The 18,938-nt window shown below is 39.6% G+C and overlaps 1 protein-coding gene across 1 annotated transcript in view; it reads left to right on the forward strand.

Moving 5' to 3' along the window:
• The window catches only part of LOC150096432 (glutamate receptor ionotropic, kainate 2-like), an 89,752-nt gene extending 71,257 nt beyond the window's left edge, over nt 1-18,495 (forward strand). The window contains exons 4-15 of the mRNA XM_090408968.1: nt 148-326; nt 1,074-1,127; nt 2,432-2,593; nt 3,841-3,993; nt 4,129-4,236; nt 9,035-9,142; nt 10,908-11,108; nt 11,742-12,103; nt 12,254-12,452; nt 13,828-14,053; nt 16,839-17,092; nt 18,083-18,495. Of these exons, the coding sequence (XP_090265094.1) occupies nt 148-326; nt 1,074-1,127; nt 2,432-2,593; nt 3,841-3,993; nt 4,129-4,236; nt 9,035-9,142; nt 10,908-11,108; nt 11,742-12,103; nt 12,254-12,452; nt 13,828-14,053; nt 16,839-17,092; nt 18,083-18,244 (2,168 nt within the window). The 3' untranslated portion in view covers nt 18,245-18,495. The remainder of the gene's footprint in view (nt 1-147; nt 327-1,073; nt 1,128-2,431; nt 2,594-3,840; nt 3,994-4,128; nt 4,237-9,034; nt 9,143-10,907; nt 11,109-11,741; nt 12,104-12,253; nt 12,453-13,827; nt 14,054-16,838; nt 17,093-18,082) is intronic.
• Nucleotides 18,496-18,938: the final 443 nt, after the last annotated feature.

Genomic DNA, 18,938 nt, shown 5'->3' on the forward strand with positions numbered 1-18,938 from the left:
CTCCACACACACACAAGAACTCCTTAGCAGTTCTCGAAGATTCTTAAGCAAAGACACACAATTAATAGGAGATTCATCCACCCAGCCATGCTGGATGTTACCGAAACCCGCAAGACTTCTTTTTCACTTTTTTTTTTTTCCTTTCAGGTCTTATCAGGCTGCAAGAAGTCCTCAAGATCAGCGAAAACATGACTGCCAGCGTCAATGTGAAGCAGATCTTACCGGGACAATCCTACAGGAAAGTAATGAAGGATTTGAACAAACAGGGAGAGTCGAACTTCATCTTGGACCTTCCACTGCCAAAGGTTACAGAACTTCTACGTCAGGTAGGCTACTGTACGACTTCCTTTCACGACACATAATCTCCTCTTATCCCTCAGCTTAGAATAAATAGCGTGCTGTGTATTGCGGAGGGAGGTGTTTGGATACGCTTATAACTTCAGGCACTCTCCAATAATTTTCCGCACGATACGTATTAAATAATTTCTGCAGATGGAAGTATAAAACTCCCATAAATTATAATTGCATGTTAATCCGACAGAAGCGAGTCTGATCATCCCCTTAAGGTGAAGAATATATTTAAAACAAAAGTTTATTCCAGTATCCCCCCCCCCGACTCATCTCTGCATGTTTCCGTTGTCGCCATATTGCGTCTCCGATTAACTTTGTTGCCCTTTTACCGCGTTCCCGCATGGCAGGATCGTGTCAATTAATAATGTAAGTTGCCGCAGTTCAAATATGCAAGATTAAGACCTGCGTCTGGCAATGTTGCATCTCTCATCCTGAACGAGAGTGTATAAATGATAAATCACCTTTGATATGATAATTACAGTTCGCTCTCTTAGAGAAGGGTCTCGATATTAAATGGTAAAAGCGGGTGGGGGCCCTCACCATAATTATCGGCAATACACACACTTTGAGTTTTTTTTTGAAAACAAAAACTTTAATCACTGCATTCTGAAAACAGCCGCGTTCCATGAATAAACAGATCAGTGGACTGCGCAGAATTAATTAAATTATTTATAATTTATGTTTCGACGCTCTGGTTCATCTCGTTCTTTGTTTATTTGCAGGCGAGCGAGGTCAAAATGCTAACGGAGTACAACAGTTACATGATCGCCTCTCTGGTAAGTACCCGATTGTTTGCAGCGTTACCGTTCACACCCAACCCGAGCTTATTGCTGAAATCATTTAGGGATTTTTGTTATCGTGACGTAATGATGGCGCTGCTTATCCGCGCATCGGGTTCCAGGTTAGACCTTGTTTATCTTCGGTTCAGGAAGTGGCTTCTTTTATGTCTGCATTCCAGGCGGGTGCTTCTCTTTTCGACACCAATCGTCTCTATTCTTCCCCCTTCCCACCTGATTACAAACGAACATTTGCCCCGCGATGTGTGTGGAGATGCCAAGATGGTAGTTCCTTCGCTGTCATCTTGGCAACTCTTTCTGAGCAAAACCTCCGTCGTAACGCATATATTTTTATTTCTTCTTTTTATAGACTCAGGTCCCTGATTTGGCACGTCTGACTAGGCGACGTGACGACTTTAAATAAAGATTAGATTCGAGTATTGCCTCGGAAGCTGTGTAACCCTCCCCCTCTTTTGTACCCCCCCACCTTCAAAAAAACGACACCCTAAGTTCTATAGCATGCAACTTGCAAGTGTTGTGCATCCCTCTGAGGTCTGCTCAGGTAGTTCTGTTACATTATGGTATGAAATCTTTACTGGAAAAGATCTCGATGCCGCTCGATGTAAAATGAATCCGCATTACCTTTTTCCTGAAAATACTTAATTTATTTTATTTTATTTTTTCAATATTATGAAACCGACGTGTAACACGTATTATTATAACAGCAAAAGAATATTTGTAAGAAGAAGAAATTAATTGTATGTTTGGATAGAAATAGAATAAAAGGAGGAATTGATATTAACTTTCTGTATCGCTACTAAACCATACTGCAGCGGTTTAGCACTCAAAACAATAATTATTAACAAGTAAAGGTTTGTTAGCGCATTATTGATTGTAAATAAACAAAAGAAAATGGCTGAAAAACAATAAAATAAAAATAAAGAAAGAAAGGCTAAACAGAACGAAGGAATATAAATGAAGCAGATAATAAAGTTGGATATCAAAATGTGTTTGGTTTGATTGGTTGGAATTATAATTCAGGCCATGAGGCCAGAGTATTGGGCCCGGTGATTAACTTTGCACTTCTGGCTAGTCTGTCTGTTTTGTGGAAGGAAGTGTGTGTGGGGGGGGGCTCTACCTACCACCGACTTCTTTACCTTGGGTTGAAAAACTTCCTGGCACAAAAACCAGGTCTTTCCTAAATTAAAATAGCAAAAAATCAAATCGGTTATTGTTTGATGAATTGGAGTGCGAAGACGCTTTGTTAACAGCTGTTCTTTTTCTTTGGTCATTAAAATAAACAGGATATGCATACACTGAGCTGGAAAGAGTTTCAGCATTCGAAAACCAACATCACCGGACTACGGCTGGTGGATCCCAGCAGAAAAGACGTCAGCAAAGTCATTCAGGATTGGGAGTTTGAGGAGCTCAGAGCTGGTCGTGATGTCCAGTCATTTTCGCTGAAGGTATGGTTTCAATTTTAAAGCATGAAAAATAATTAAAAAATTAATCGTGGAATGATTTTCTTTGTAGCTATCAATTTGTAGAGAACTTTATGCCTTCATCGCCATAAAAAGTGGCTTTTTAAAAAAAGTGTTGAATATTTTTTTTATGTTTAAATTATCCGTTTATATATTTAATGCCCTGAAAAATAAAGTTAGAATTTTTGAGTATTTTTAATTAAAAAAGTTTTTTATTTTAATATTTAATGTACTGTATTTCGCTTTTATTTATTAAGATTATAAAACTTTCCTCCTAGTGTTTAAAAAAAATACCTCGCTTTCATAGAGGGCGCCAACATCCATTTTCACGGTGATAATCTTATCAACCGTATATGTATGTCTTGGTAGCTCTTATTTATTATCGGTACAAGACGGAGCCAAATAATAATTCTCTTAATAAGTAACTTACGAGCCACCAGGCGGAGTTGCTGTCATCAAAACTTGATTTGGAGAACTCTCCTTCCACGAGAGTGATAAATACGTGATGTATTATGTTCTATGTTTGGAACGTGCTGACTATCGTGTTATGATATTCCACCAATAGCCATTCTTTATCTTATTTAGTCGCGCAAAAAACTTACACAAGTTTTTACTTCTGTAATGTTTTTTTTTTCCTTAATAGCGGCGAACTGAAAATATAAAACATTCGGTTCTTAATCATAGGCGATATATTCTTATTAAGCCCTCAAAACTAAGATTTCGCCTGTGAGTGGTGAGAACTCTCACCAGAAAAGCGCAGACTTTCGTTTTAAAATGGATGCACGTTTTTAAAATAGCAGGATCCATTTGCTGTTTTTTTTTTCTGTATGTAAGTGTGTGTGTGTGTGTGTGTGTGTGCGCGCGTGTCTGAAATATTTACTCTCCACTTACTTTTTTTTAAATAAATTCTAACCAGCTTAGCCAGGAAAAAAACCGGAGTATTTTTTAATCATTTTCCCTGCGCGTTAAGTAAAGTGTAGGCAATGAAAAAACGTCGTGCAGTCGATGTTGGCAGAGCATCAGGAAAATTAAAATCAATGTAAAGCAGTGTCTTACATCACAAATAAATGCGTAGGACACCATGTTGCTTTTTTTCGGCCATTGTTTCCAATAGGGCAGCGCTTACAATGGGGACATCTCGATGATCCTTTTTAAAAAATTTGGTATTCACTTGCCGTCCCCCCCTCTCTTCCCGACCCCTATTGTAACATTCTGTTTTGTTTGTGTTGCAGACGGAGACAGCCTTGCTGTACGATGCTGTGACAATTTTTGCCAAAGCGCTGCATGAGTTGGATCTGAGCCAGCCAATTCACATCAGAAATTTCTCGTGCAACATGCCAAGGCCGTGGACTGCGGGGAAGCAAATTGTCAATCACATGAAGCTGGTAAGCAAAAGGACTTTATTAATTTCTTCCTTTTATCCAAAAGAGTGACACGTTTCCTGTTTTTATTTTCCTGTTCTTTTTTTGTTTGTTTGCTTCTTTCTTTAATTTTTCCACCCGCTTTTTTTATCTTTGCAGACAGAACTAGACGGTTTAAGTGGCAACGTGAAGTTCGACAACGTCACAGGCAAAAGAACCGATTTCGCGCTTGATGTCGTGAAGGTCATAAACGGTAAGCTGATCCAGGTACGGTAAGCTCCGTAACTTTAGTGTTTTACTTAGGAGTAAATTTGAATGCGGAAGGGGGGGTATGGAGAGACACGGTCATGAATAATAAGCAAACGATTGTCGTTTTTATTTATTTTATACGTGTGGGGTTCCCCTGTTCCTCGCCCGCCTCTTAGGACTGGTTGAGCCCTCCTAATGAGGGATTGCGTACTATATCCTATGACTGTAGATCCGTGTGTGTTCACGGGGCCGGTTTACGGGATGAAAATCCCCAGATAAACTGGCAGAAAAAACCCTGCTGTCCACGCTCAAGACCATCAAACTTGGCTATGACTGAGGAAGATCCTTGATCTCCTCACGTCGTCGACGAGAATCGAGCCCAGGACACTCCTTCCCCAGGCATAAGGTTGCGAAGCGCGAAGCCACTAAGCTAACCGCCGGACTAATGATTGTCGTGAAGATTGCATATTCGTCTTGTAACGCTGTCTGCCTTTTTTGTAGTGATAAAAACCTAACCCATGAGCGTCCGTAGCTCAGTCGGTATAAACGAAGGCCTTTGGTCGGAAAGACCTGGGTTCGATTCGCGTCAGTGAAGTGAGGAACCATCTGGTCTCTTTGACCATATAAAGAGCCCAACTTAAGGTGAGTTAGCCGATCTCATACCGAGGTAGGGGTTTTTTTCACCTGGAAACATTTCTTCCCCCACAACAGACAAACCGTCCCCGTGAACACACGCATCTACAGGCATAAGACACGCCGGAAGGCACAGGGCCAACCACCTCGACACGGTAGTGGTTAAGTGAATAGAAAATCCTCTTCAACGCAAAGTAAAAGAGGAGGGAAGGAATGAGAAGAAAAATCCAATCCAGTTTCACAAACAACAGTCCCCACCCACGTTTTATCGTTTATTTTCTGAGGTAGTTTGACGAATGCTTAATTCCCGAAAGGCTAAATATTTTTTTATTGAGCATTTGCAGTCGTGACAATCGCTGTTTAGTTTTAAGTGCGTTTCGAAACAGTTTATACTTTCGTCAGGAGGATCACTTTATCCGTCTGTCACTCATACTAGGATTGCTCTGGCCAAACGAATTTCGATAATATTTTGTAGTTTTGAATTGGTGATCTCAGTTTTGGTTAATATCGGACATCATACTAAGAATGGCTTTTCAATTAGGCTGCTCGAAACCTTGAAGTTTTCCTCATTCGTTTTCTTTTATCATATCCTTTCTTTCTTTCCTATTTTTTGCTCGCTTTGCAAGATGCGATGACTTTCGTGTTCCGCTCTACAGGTTGCCACCCGATTTGTTCGGCGTGTCAAAATATTCGAGATGTGGCCCGTGTTCGCGAAGCCTTTGATGGGAAACGTCACTCGAAGAAGTAATTTTCAATCACACATCCCACGGTGAACGAATATATCAGTAAAATCGATGACATTCTCAACGATGCACTGATGTGACATTTCCATTCCATCGTTCGTTTTATCTCTCTTTCTTTTCCTTCCGTCGCTTGCTTTCTACGAACTCGAGTGAGAAGCTTTTTTATAGCTTTAAAGAAAACGTCCCTTAATTAGAAACAGGAAACAGAATTTCCAAGAAAACATTTCAAGGTACCCGTCAAAAGTGCTGCTGACATCTTTATTGCATCTAACGCGTCACCGTAAGCGGAGTACGGCGTATCCTTCTCGCTTATGAGTAAGTGCGAGTCATCACACGACTGTTATTCGAGTTGGTAGTTCATATAATCAGAACCCCACCATTCGGTGTGTTCGCATTCTGAGTGTAATTCGCGCTTTTTATTAGAGCAAGAGAATCCTTGAGATCGCTACACAATAAAGATGCTACAAATGATCTCATTTTAGACGTGATCTTGCTCTGTCGTGAAATGACTCGCACATCCGAGATTGAACACCTGCTTTAGCGTTCGTTTTCTTAATCATTTTATGATTCCGCGCTTCTTGTTGTTAGATTAAATAGGCGACTCTACCCTCGACGTCGACAGCTGGCGCGCACGCACACACACACACACACACATACAGACACACACACAAGCATAGCAAATACTTGTCCTAAAAAGATCGAATTCAAAACACAGAAATGATTCCTGTCATTGCATAACTCAGTTAAACGAGTTCCTCTTGAAAATTTTCATCGCTGTGGATTTTTTGAGTTATACAATAGCCTGAGTTCCAAAGTTGCGCAGCGAGCGAGTTTCTGTTAGGGGAAACGGCCTTATTGTTACTATGAAACGTTTTTAACATTTTGTAAATCCTACGCTTGGTCCAGCTAACGTACTGCTGAAGAATACGAGGGTGGTCAGAAAAGTTCTCGGCCTAACAATGAAAAAACGAATTTATGATTTCAAAATTATTTTTATTTTTAAACAAAATCTCCCTTAAGACCAATAAATTTATTCCAGCGATGCTCCAGCGCCATTATCCCGTCCCTGTAAGATCTGTAAGTGATCTGTAAGTAATATTCTCAGTAAGATCTGCAAAATGCCCCTCAACAGCTGCAATCACCTCTTGATTCCAAGAACAACCTGACCAGCGAGGAACAGTTTTAGTTTTGGGAAGAGACAGAAGTCAGAGCGAACCAAATTTAGGGAATAGAGTGGATGTTCCAACAATTCACAGTGCAGATCCCTTAATTTTCCCATTGCCAAAACACTTTTGCGGGCAGGTGCATTGCCCTGATGAAAGATGATTTTTTTCTCCTGCAAACCGGGTCTTTTCTCACGAATTATTTTGTCTTGTCTGGTTAAAAGATCGGGATAATATTCCTCGGTTACTGTTTTTCCCTTTTCAAGATAATTAATAAACAACATGCCTTTAGCATCCCAAAACACCGATGCCATGACCTTTCCTGCTGATGGAACCGACTTTATCTTGTTTGGTGCTGAAGAACCGGCTTCTGTCCACTGTTTTGACTGCTGTTTGGATTCTGGTGTGTAATGGTGAATCCAAGTCTCATCCATAGTCATAAATCGACGCACAAAATCAGTTTTATTCTTGTTAAAACTCTCTAAGCACTGTTCAGAGATTTTCATGCGAGTGCGTTTTTGATTTGCTGTTAGCAAGCGCGGCATCCATCTTCCGCAAAGCTTTTTCATTTGCAATTCTCCGTGCAAAATATACCTTACACCTTCTTTTGAAATGTGTATAGTCTCAGAAATTTCATGCACTTTGACTCGCCCGTAATCCGTTACGATATCGTGCACTGGATCAATGATTTCTGTTGTTGTTACACTTTTTGGACGTTCTTCACGTGGATCATCTTCAAGGCTGGTACGGCCACTTTTAAACTCGCAGCCCATTTCTGAATTGTCGAACAGGAAGGACAAGAGTTCCCATACACTTTTCTGAACTTCGAATGAATTTCTTTTGGCGTTAAACCTTCTTTTACAAAGAATTTTTTAACCGCACGATACTCAATTTTATCCATTTCTAGGAGATACAGAGTAACACGTTTGCCTCAGCCAGCTGTATAAAACAAACTACTTTATAGAATGACTTGTAGTTTCACATGGATGCTTATGACTGACGTACCAACTTAGAAAAAAAAAAAACAATTCGCCGAAAATTTTAACGAAAATTTCATTAAATTGATCCAGCAGAGCGGAACTGCTAATATCATTTCGAAACTTTTTTTTGAAAATGTTATGATAAAAGTGATCCATTTAGAACAAGAACTGAACCGTGCAGACAGCTTCTTGTACCGACAACGTCTACTAATTCTGCTAAGTCAGAGAGTTATTGTAATAAATAATTTGGACACGTGATTTCTTTGAGTTTAGCTTTGAATTTAGCTGAACTGAAAACTGGAACGGTTCGCCATTTTCTTGTAAAAGTTTCAAATAGTGAATCTGACTGAGATTCGCTATTTAAAATATTTCAAACGTTTTTTATTAATCCCATAATAACTGCTGTATTGAAGTCGCATATTACTACTAGCAACAATAATAATAATGGAGCCTGCGTAGTTCAGTCGGTGTAAACGAAGCCGTTTAGTTAGAAAGACCTGGGTAGTTGGAATCCCTTTTACGACGCGCACAATTTTTATCAGTCCTGTTCAGCTAAAGGTTAGTTAGCAGGCATAATACGGAGATAGATGGGCTTTCGCTCAGGGAAAGAGGCAAATCAGTCCCATGAACAGACAGGAAACAGGACAAGAAAGACTATAAGAAACCATATTGTTCTATAATTATTCAATTAGCATTGCTTTCTCGCTCTGCACGGTTCTAAATGGATCACTTTTATCGTAGCATTTTCGAAAAGTTAAACTTTTCTATGAATTTCATTTTCGACGAGTTGTCGTTCGATGAATTGGTTATTAGATGAATTGTCTCCATTAACTCTCCGCATACCATTCCCAAAGCCATCTTCGCTCTCTAGAAAAAGCAGATACGACAATCACATCGATCCTCTATGTTTATACACTACCTTCCAATACGTTTGGTAGGTGGTGTATAAAAAACAAATAGATGCTTATACAAAATTCTCTTTTACATGTTTTAAGATGTTCTTAAGATTATCTTCTTGATCTGAAGATAAAGGAATGCTTCAGGCGAACTCCGTGTCTGCCCATTATGTGTTTAAATATGTTTCCGTTTTCTTTTTTTTTCTGACACTGCGCGTGCTATAAATTTTACACGTTCATTCCCAGATTGATTCACTGTGTGCTACATTTATAATGTATGCTTTGCCTACTTGTTTACTCAAATTTCAGTACATTGCCACATTTATCTTAAATTGTGAATGTCTTTATTTAGAGTGTTCGCTTGCGTGTCTTTCTATAAGGAGTTTCAATTTTCTTTTCAGATCGCAACGTGGAACGAGAGCGTCGGATTCATTGACGTGCAAGGTTCCAGCGAGAGCGTCGAAGAAACCCAAGTCTTTGGGAAAACACTAAGGGTGACCACCTACGTCGTGAGTGTCGTCACAGGAGCGCCATCTGTTGATCACACTTGAGTCTGGGGTGTAAGATTATAACTACTGCCCAGTATTGTCTGATAAGTTTTCTCATTAATAACACGGGGATTTGTAGAAAACTTATGCGTAATGCGAACCCCCTTAACATTAGTTTTCTTTCGAGATGTGAGGGGGAAAGGAAGGGGATTTCCACGAATGTATACGGGGAAGGATTAGGCCCAGGGGGGGGGGACAGTCACTCTGCGGTGTCGCTTGGCAACCTGGGCATCGCTTATATTTAAAAACACGAACGATTTTTTTTTTTTTTATCATTAGAATGGACCGAGTATTTAAAGGGGTTCTTTTTGTTTCCCTCCCACACAAGTCCGTCCCTGAAGGTATGCATTGGTCGAAATCCCCTTTACTTCTACGATTTGATTTCATGCGTACATCAGTTTTTGGAATTTATTTCGGATTCATTTCGCGGACACAAGAGGGTGTTGCTGTCGATATGCAGTTTGCACTAGAAAATTGGTACGGCACTCCTGCCTAAATCTCTTCGCCTGAAGTTTCCAAGAACAAACTTAATCTATGCGAGATGACAAAGTAAGGTCAATATGACTGGCTCAAAGTCGTCATCACATCCAAGATGAACGGGAGTTGAGTTGTGACCCCCAAGAATTACGTATTTACTTCTAATTTTTTTTTAAAAAAATGCGAATATGCCTGACGTCCTCCCTTTTCAGGGTTGTGTTCAGAGTTCATCACTTCTCAGAGCTTGGACCTCATCCCATCTGTATAGATGCTCAGGTTTCTTAATTGAAACGTGATAAAGGTTTAATGACGAGGGCATTTCAAAGAGATAAGAATTTCTATATGCGGAGGATTCTCTTTTTCTCCGATAAAGGTGCACCTACGACTCTTCACTAGAAGTTGGTACTCGTAGACGAAAAAAGACGTGCAGACATTTTTCCTGCTGTGGCATCAAAGTATCTTTCGTAGTGTAGAAAGAAATTAGTCGGCTAGCTGCCTTTAACTAGAAACAGTGCAGGGTGATCCAAAGGGATGATTCGAGATCAGGATTCTGTGAGTGATGACTCCGAACATGTCCTTTGGAGTGCATTAACTACTCTGCTTCTCATAAACATCTGTTCGGTGCATTTCTCATCGCTGTGATGAGTTTTTGCTGATGCGGTACTCTTAACATGCAGAAATTAGATCACGTGCCTTTACATATAATCACGTTCCCATTCATCAGCTTAGAGCTAATGTTGAAGCCGTATGATGCGCATGTGATGCCATCTCTTGGTCTTATGAGGAAACAGTCGATGCAAACGCTTTCTTCACCTATTTTATTTTCTTTCCCCTGATACAAGATACGTTCGATATGTTGGAATTTCCCTTTACAGAACTGCGGAGTATCGGTTTCTTTTTCTCGTACATTCTCTTTCGATCCATGAATTGCCGTCAGGGCAACACGTGATTTCATTTCATATTTGTCTTTTGAGCTATTTTGTTTCTAATTTCTGTATTTTGAAGCATTATTATCTGAGCATTTACTGAGTGCTCAAAGCATTACTGTTACTCACCTCATTGGTGTCTTAAAAGTTCGGTTTCGAGATGGTTGGGTCGTCATTAACGTAAATAAATAGCGGCGATGTCTAAATACTGCACCTTAAGTTTTCATGCTAGAAATTCTGAATTTAACAACAGACTATTGAACGTTTGAAATGCAAAGTGGAGCCTAATAGAGAATCTCTTTCTTTATTTTAACCTTTCACAGAACAAACCGTACATGATGGAGAGGGAGGGCGAAGGACTCAAGGGCAACGACAGGTTCGAAGGCTACTGCGTGGACATCCTAAAAGCTATCTCCGACATCATCCCAAACTTCACCTTCGAAATCAACAAGGTCCGCGACAATAGTTACGGCAAAATAGAGTCCGGAGTGTGGAACGGAATGATTGGAGAGCTGATACGAAAGGTTAGTATGTGCTTTCACCTCACGCTTAATTTTTTTAAGTGCATGACTCTTACCAATACTTAGTAGAATTGTTATTGTAGAACTGTTACTAATACTTAGTCGAATTGCTATGGAGAATGTCCCTAAAGAGCATCAGCCAGAACCGCAACAATCACAGTTTCCTCTTGATGCGATTTATTTTGGCTGAAACCTCCTTCGGATTGAATATCAGAATGGACTCCACCTGACCAACAGCAATCGTATTTCGACGAAATCAAAATACTTTAATATCTGTTCAAGGCTGGTTTCAAATAAATTTCAAAATGTAGATATTTAAGAAAAGACATTTTTGGTTAGAATAAAAATCGCATGCAACTTTCTTAATGCATCAGTTTTGGCCATCTTTAGATTTTTGGCCATGTTTCTCTTCGTAAGTGCATGAAGAGTATCCTATGATTTAGTGTAGGTTAAGGGAGTTGCTATGCCTGTGCTCGGTACCCGGACACTGCAAGCCTCATGGCTGAATCCATTGGCGAGAAAGTCTTCCGCTTTTTTGCTACACATCAATGCCCGATTCGCTGTGGAGAGTTGAAATAAATCCGACACAGTACGCCGTTAAAGTTCGGATTGAACCAAAATTGTTTTCTTTTCCAGGAGGCTGACATCGCCATCACTGACCTCACCATCACCTACGAAAGGGAGAACGCCGTGGACTTCACGCTTCCGTTCATGCATCTCGGCATCGGGATCTTGTTCAAGAAGCCGAAAGAAAGCGACCCGGCTCTGTTCTCTTTCCTCGCGCCCTTCTCGTTGGACGTGTGGTTGTACATGCTCACCGCGTACTTGGGCATCACGCTGGTGATCTTCATCGTGGGTCGCTTCACCCCTTACGAGTGGACCAACCCCCATCCCTGCGACCAAGAAGCCGAAGAACTCGAGAACCAGTTCAGCCTGGCCAACAGCTTCTGGTTCACCATCGGAGCTATCATGCAACAAGGCTCCGAAATCGCCCCAAGGTAAGCACGTGCATTTGTTATGCTATTCAATGCGACCTTCCCTTTTGAGCGGTACGCTAAAAAATAAGTCGCGCGTTCGTCTCGATTTTTTTTTGTTAATCCGAACTGTGGTTGCCATAGTAACCGAGCAATGGATGGTTCCGTTTGCAGGGCAATTTCCACTCGCATCCTCGCCGGAGCGTGGTCCTTCTTCACGCTGATCATGGTATCTTCTTACACTGCCAACTTGGCCGCTTTCCTTACGGCGCAGAGATTGTCCTCCCCTATAGAAAGTGCCGAAGATTTAGTGAAGCAGACGACCATCGCCTACGGATGTGTGAGATCGGGATCGACGAGGGCGTTTTTCGAGGTAGGTACGAAATAAAATCAGCGGGTTTCATAAAAGTCTTCGATTCTTGCTTGAAATTCGCAACAGAGCCTCGATTTAAAAAATGAATCTCATTAATTTTCCTTCTTCCGCTTCAGAACAAAACGATGACTGTTTGCAATTCGACAGCATATTTGGATGTAACGAAGTTTAACATTTTTAATGCGATTAAATCTCTTAAAAATGCATTTATTAAAATTGTTTTTATTTCAGCCTCTGTATACGATAAAATAGATATAAATGCAAAAAAGAGAAAATTTATGAAAATCTCAAAAGAAATCAGATCCGAGCCAGAAATATTCATAAACAATATGAAACTTGAACATACAACAGAATACAAATATTTAGGCACTAATTTGATAGAAATTCAAGATAAAGAAATAAAAATAAGAACAGCCTAAAGATGCTTTCTGGAAAAATAAAGATCTGCTCAGAAGTTCTGTGGGTATCGAGACAAAAAAAAGAATGATAAGAACATTAGTGTGGCCAATTTTCACATATGGAAGTTATACCTGCATATTCAAGAAGAGAGTAAGGCAACAGATAATGTCTTACTCTTTGAAATGTGGTGCTACAGGAGAGCTCTGAGAATCCCATGGACAGAACATGTGACAAATGCAGACGTCCTACAGAGAATGAGAACACAGAGATCTTTATTACAGGAAATGATCCAGAGAAAGATGAGATTCTCAGGACATGTACTGAGAGGTTCAGCAGGACAGAGGGTACTAACAGTTTTAGAAGGAAAATTATGGGAAAAGGATCAAGAGGAAAAAAACGAAAGACCTAGCTTGAAGATATAAGATCATGGACAGGATCACATGGCTGTGCAGAAACAAAAAAAGGAAAGCTACCAACAGAGAGAGCTGGAAGGACATGGTGCTGCACCCTCTTACTGAGGAAGCTACATGAAGAAGAAGAACATACGCTGAAATGAGGGAGAATTTATTCTGAAAATGTTTTCATACTTGATAAAAGTACGCAATTGCTGGTTCACCAAGTCAACAATTGCATGCTCGCCAACCGACATGGTCTGGGTTCAAATCCCGCAAGGATCATTTGTTTTGGAGGGGTTTTATAGTTTTATTATTATTTTTTTATTGATTGGAAGGATTGTTTTAAAATATGAACTCGTTGTCACATTTCTCAACCGAACATCCTCTTCCCACTGTGTTTTTTTTCAATGCAGAGTGTTGGAAATATTTAATGAATGCAAATAATTGTGAAGTAAAATACTCCAACGACGCACTTGGTATGCTGGCTAATAAGTAATATAAACATACATTTATTTTCTTAAGGATAACTTGAAGACGGAAGGGTTGGCATTGTCTCACTTTTTTACTTTCTATTTAATTAGCGCTCCAACCACTCCACCTACTCCAGGATGTTCGGAGTGATGAACTCGGCCAGACCGAGCGTGTACTCCGAGAATAACGAGAAGGGCATCGAGAGAGTCCAGAGAGGAAATTACGCCTTCCTCATGGAGTCGACCACCATCGAGTACACCGTCGAGAGGAACTGCGACCTCGTGCAGATAGGATCTCTGTTGGACTCGAAGGGCTACGGCATCGCCACCCCGCAAGGTATGAACCGAAGTCGTTGGTCTTATTTCGCAGGATCAAACGAATCTTCAGTTATGAAGATTCGTATGACCTTTGTAGCAAATTAAACCCAAAAGACTTTGACAGCATATCCCATGAATGTTTAATGAGAAAATTAGAAGTCATAGAAGTACGAAACACTTTCTGAAATTGCTTTGAAAATTATTTAAATGCTACATCCCCAGCTGTAAAAATAAACACGTTTTCCAAGGTAAAAATTTACCTTGGAAAACTTTCAAACTTTAGATTATGCGTGCGGTCCCATAACGATCTGTCTTAGGGCCAATTTCATTATTTATATCAGTGGCTTCTGCGATCTAAACATTTATCAGTAAAAAACTCTTTTACAAATGATACGTTCCTCATTTTCTCTTCCAACACATTCGAACAAATGCGAACCAAGGTGTTGGAATCATGATGATCTTTTAAAAGTGAAAAAATTGGTTCCAGTGAAACTTTCTCGGCACAATTATTCTTACAAGACTTGGGTTGCAGAACAAATTGCGCGAGTGTATGGAAATAGAAAAAGTCAACGGAAGAACTTATTTAAGATTATAAATTGGAAGTAGGTAATTTAAGTTGAAAATAAGAGATCACTAATGTCGTAAATGGAGTACGAATTTAAAAAGTTGAAATCTGTTCTGCTTGGATTCAAAGCACACCCCATGGAAACCTCTGATTTCGACTCAGAATAAGTTAATTCCGATTTTAACCAGGAACAAATTTAAAAATACTGTAGTGTTCTAAATAAAGACACCATGCTACATGTCTCTCTCTCTCTCTCTCTCTCTCTCTCTCTCTCTCTCTCTCTCTCTCTCTCTCTGGATATATATACATATACATGTAGAAAATGTTTTACCTTGGAAGAAATCTCGAGAGAAAGATGTAGAAAGGTTTTTTACCTACATATAGAGGCTAATGACTTCATATCACTTGCCTTAGTATGCATCCCATAATGCAAAGCTCACCTCCCTTTCGGGTGTGTATAATGCAATGCATAATAGGAAGAGTCACTACCAAGTCCGGTTTCGACCGTTTTGGGCAGCAATGCAGAAGTCAGCACTCATCCAGAGGTTTTTTGTTAATACGATCAAGCACCTTTTGTCTACTTGTATATGACTTCTGCATTACTTCAACCTTGGTATCTCTCTTGGGTCTGGTTCACACTGATGAGATCTCAATAAAGGTGGAAACCGGTCTGGGTAGTGCCCTTCCCATTATGCATTGTATTATACACGCCTGAAAAGGGGGTGTGCTTTGCATTATGGGATACATACTAAGGCAAGTGATACGAAGTCATTAGCCTCTATATGCAAGTTGCTCAGATATTTCACGCTCAAAGCATTGTTTTGCTTCCTTGGGAAAAGGATTAAAACCAAGTATAAAATTTCTTCATACTTTTAACCCCCCCCATATATATATTAGGGTTAATAATATATATATATATATATATATATGAGAGAATGATCATTAACTCGGTTAACATACATAGTTTTATGAAGAATTGAATGACTAGAACCGATATTTCATTATATTAAATTAAAATTTAATATAATTAAATTATTATTTAATTAATTAGATTTTTATATTAAAACCTTTTTACTTAAATCTCGTTCTAGTCATTCAATTCTTCATAAAACTATGTATGTTAACGAGTTAATGATCATTCTGTCATCTATAACCTTCATGACGAGGCTTCTATTATCAATAATAAAAGAAACTTCAACAAGACACTAAAGAGGATTGGACTAAACATCAACAGGTTGGTCTTCTTGAAACGTTGCAAATTCCATGCTGTCTTTCCTAAATTTATATGCTTTAAAGAAAACATAACAACTGAACGTGCGAAGAGAATCTATCATAAAGCTAAATTAGACCTACTGTCTGAAAGAATCTCGGATACTGAACGAACTCTCGCTTTTCTTTTCAATAAAAAAGAACCATAGCTGAAAAACTGGAAGAATCTCTAGATAATCTCTAGAGAAAAAACCCTGCTACCTCCGTGTGAGTTAGCCGATCTCATACGGAGGTAGTAGGGTTTTTTCTCCCCCATACAGACAAATCGGCCCTTCAGAACACACGCAATTTACAGACAAAAAATACTACTTGCGGTAGTGGTGGTGGGCAGTAGATGGCCTTGATGGAGATGAGTCGTAGTAGAGGTTCGGTGTAGTGGTTGAGACAGTTGTAGGTGTCCTCCCGCGATGAGTCTTCGGACTCCTTGGAGGTGTCACGAATAATAATAATAATAATAATAATAATAATAATAATGAAAGTTGGCATACCTTTAATGCATACTGTGAATCTCAAGCAGCCACAATACAACATAATAACAAAGTAAATCTTATAAGTAAATTTGAAACATTAAAAAGATTACAAAATAATAGGAACTTCTCAAAACCACACATCAATATCGACAAAGTTGTTATCAACAAATCTTCTTATATACTTTCAGATGTAGAAAAAAACATCCTGTAACGGTCTAAACTTTATTCCTTCCCCAAATACCAAAATTTTTTAAGAGATGTCTCTCTTATGCTCTTCTATACGTTGTTCAATAAAATATTGTTCAATATTTTCGTTGTTTTTTTAAATTAAATCTATGTTTTAATTTATATATATATATATATATATATATATATATATATATATATATATATATATATATATATATATATATATATATATATATATATATATAAGAACTAAAACAACAAAAGAGTTAGCGTTGTTTTCTAATTTTTTTTATTTTTAAATTCGTCCTTAGGGTCTCCTTACCGGACGCACTTATCAAACGCCATCCTTCGGCTTCAGGAGAACGGCACTTTGGATATTCTGAAGACGAGATGGTGGAAGACAAATACCCCGTGCAAAAAGGAGAGCAAAGCTTCTTCCTCGGCCAGCGAGATGGGGGTGAAAAACGTCGGGGGTGTTTATCTCGTGCTGGCGACGGGAACGTTGTTGGGCTTCATTCTCGTGCTACTGGAGTACACGTGGGAAACCAAGAAGCAGCTCGAAAGGGTAACGACCAACCACCTTTTGATATTTTCGTAAACAGGATCGAAACCGAACTCCTCCCAGATTAAATATAATTGGCGAAATGAAAGTTCTTTATCTAAGTGTCATTAAAACGTTCAAAAGTTGGCTTTCTAATCTTATGTATCCTCCAACTCCTTTTTGTTCCCAAAAAGAGGCGGTCGGAATGCTTTTTGAAGTCCTAACTCTTCTGGAAAGTGGTAGGCATGCCGATCTTCATCGCTGCAGTCGAGTGCTATTCTGCGGCGAACTAAACGACAGGCTCGCAATAAATGAAAACACTGCAAACTGTCGCTCTCTGTCTGTGTTCACAACGGTGATCTATCAACTAAGATCGATGTATGCCTCTGGCACGTGCTGAAGGGTCGAGTTTGTGAGTCGGGGGTTTAAGGTCACTTTTCTCTGGGATTAAAAGATTCTGTTTATCGTGTCAGTAATTCTGAGACCGATTTTGATCAGAATCGAATCGTTTTACCTCTGATCTACTGAGATGATCTTCAGCAAAGCAAATAGGGTTTTCCCTCCAACACACTTGTTTCTATTTGTACCGCAGTTCACAAATTCGAAGTATAATTCACGCTATTTCAGACATGTGCCTGGATTTAGGACCAAACAAGCATTTGTGTCTCATAATCTCTTCGCTGAAACCACGATTCATTAAGAGACTGAACTCACTAATGCAGGATGAAGATCGGCTATCTACTGGTCTTGGGGGGGGGGGGGGGGCATTAATTTGACCAATGTTTTCACCTATTTTCTTTTGGAATAAAGGCGTTACTTATTCTTAAATTTCGGTCATGATCATATTTAAAAGTGAATTTTTTAAGAAAACCTTCCACTGATATAAGTGCTTAGATATTGAGCGGAACATTTACTACACACTCGAATTAGAAAGATTATTCCGATTGTATGTTAACTGATGATATATCAACCGAATCTTGAAAAAGGAAACTGATTTTTTTTTCTTCATTTCAGGATCCTATTCCGATTATGTTGTTCCGAGAACTGAAGTTAATCTTTACCGGCGGGGGATCGAGCAGACCTCTCCCTAAAGACCCGGATCAGGTATCAGAAGAGAAGTTCCAGATGACTCCAATTAGAAATGCCGAAAGTGCCCCAGCAGAGACTTATTCCTGAGTGTGCCGCGAGGTGTTTTCGCCTCTTTTTTAAAACAAGGAACTATCAGTGGACTGTGGTGCTTCTCCCACGCGCGCGAGTGTGTGTATGTGTGTGTGTGTGTATTCCAGACCGAAGTGAGTGTGTGTGTGCGTGCGTAATTTATACGAGCTAAATCGACACTCCGCATAAGAGGAGCACCGGAAATTATTTTAATATGGGAATGTAGAAATGTACATACAGAAATATATTTCAATAAAGAAAACCCCCGACGTGTTTGACTCTTTTGATGATTCCCTCGGGGGGGGGGGCATTACCATATTGCACTCCGCATTGACTGCGTGGCGGGAGTTGTACGTTATTCATTTCGCGAGAGGACGGTAATTTGCACATAAATTACTTTGATGAATGTATCGCACGGAGGAAGATACCGAGTTCGCTCCGTTGCCATGGTAACCGCACGAACCGCCTCATCATGACGAGCTTTGATGGGAAATTAAGATATCGAGGAATAAAAGGTTCCGAATAAATTATGCGTTTCTGCTCGAGCATCAATTAATTCAAAAATTGCCAATTTAAGGAAAACACTTCATTTCCAGTTATCTAAAAAGCGAAACGATGGGCGGATGAATTCTCCGCTTCTGTCCCTCCCTGGGCGCAGTTTTGTTTTCTAAATAACGTGTTATCTGAAAATGATCTCCCGTGAGCCGAGATG

This window comes from Typopeltis vanoorti, chromosome 19 (assembly GCF_054136105.1).
Source record: "Typopeltis vanoorti isolate ZY-2024b chromosome 19, IOZ_Tvanoo_1.0, whole genome shotgun sequence".
Classification (NCBI taxonomy): Eukaryota; Metazoa; Arthropoda; class Arachnida; order Uropygi; family Thelyphonidae; genus Typopeltis; species Typopeltis vanoorti.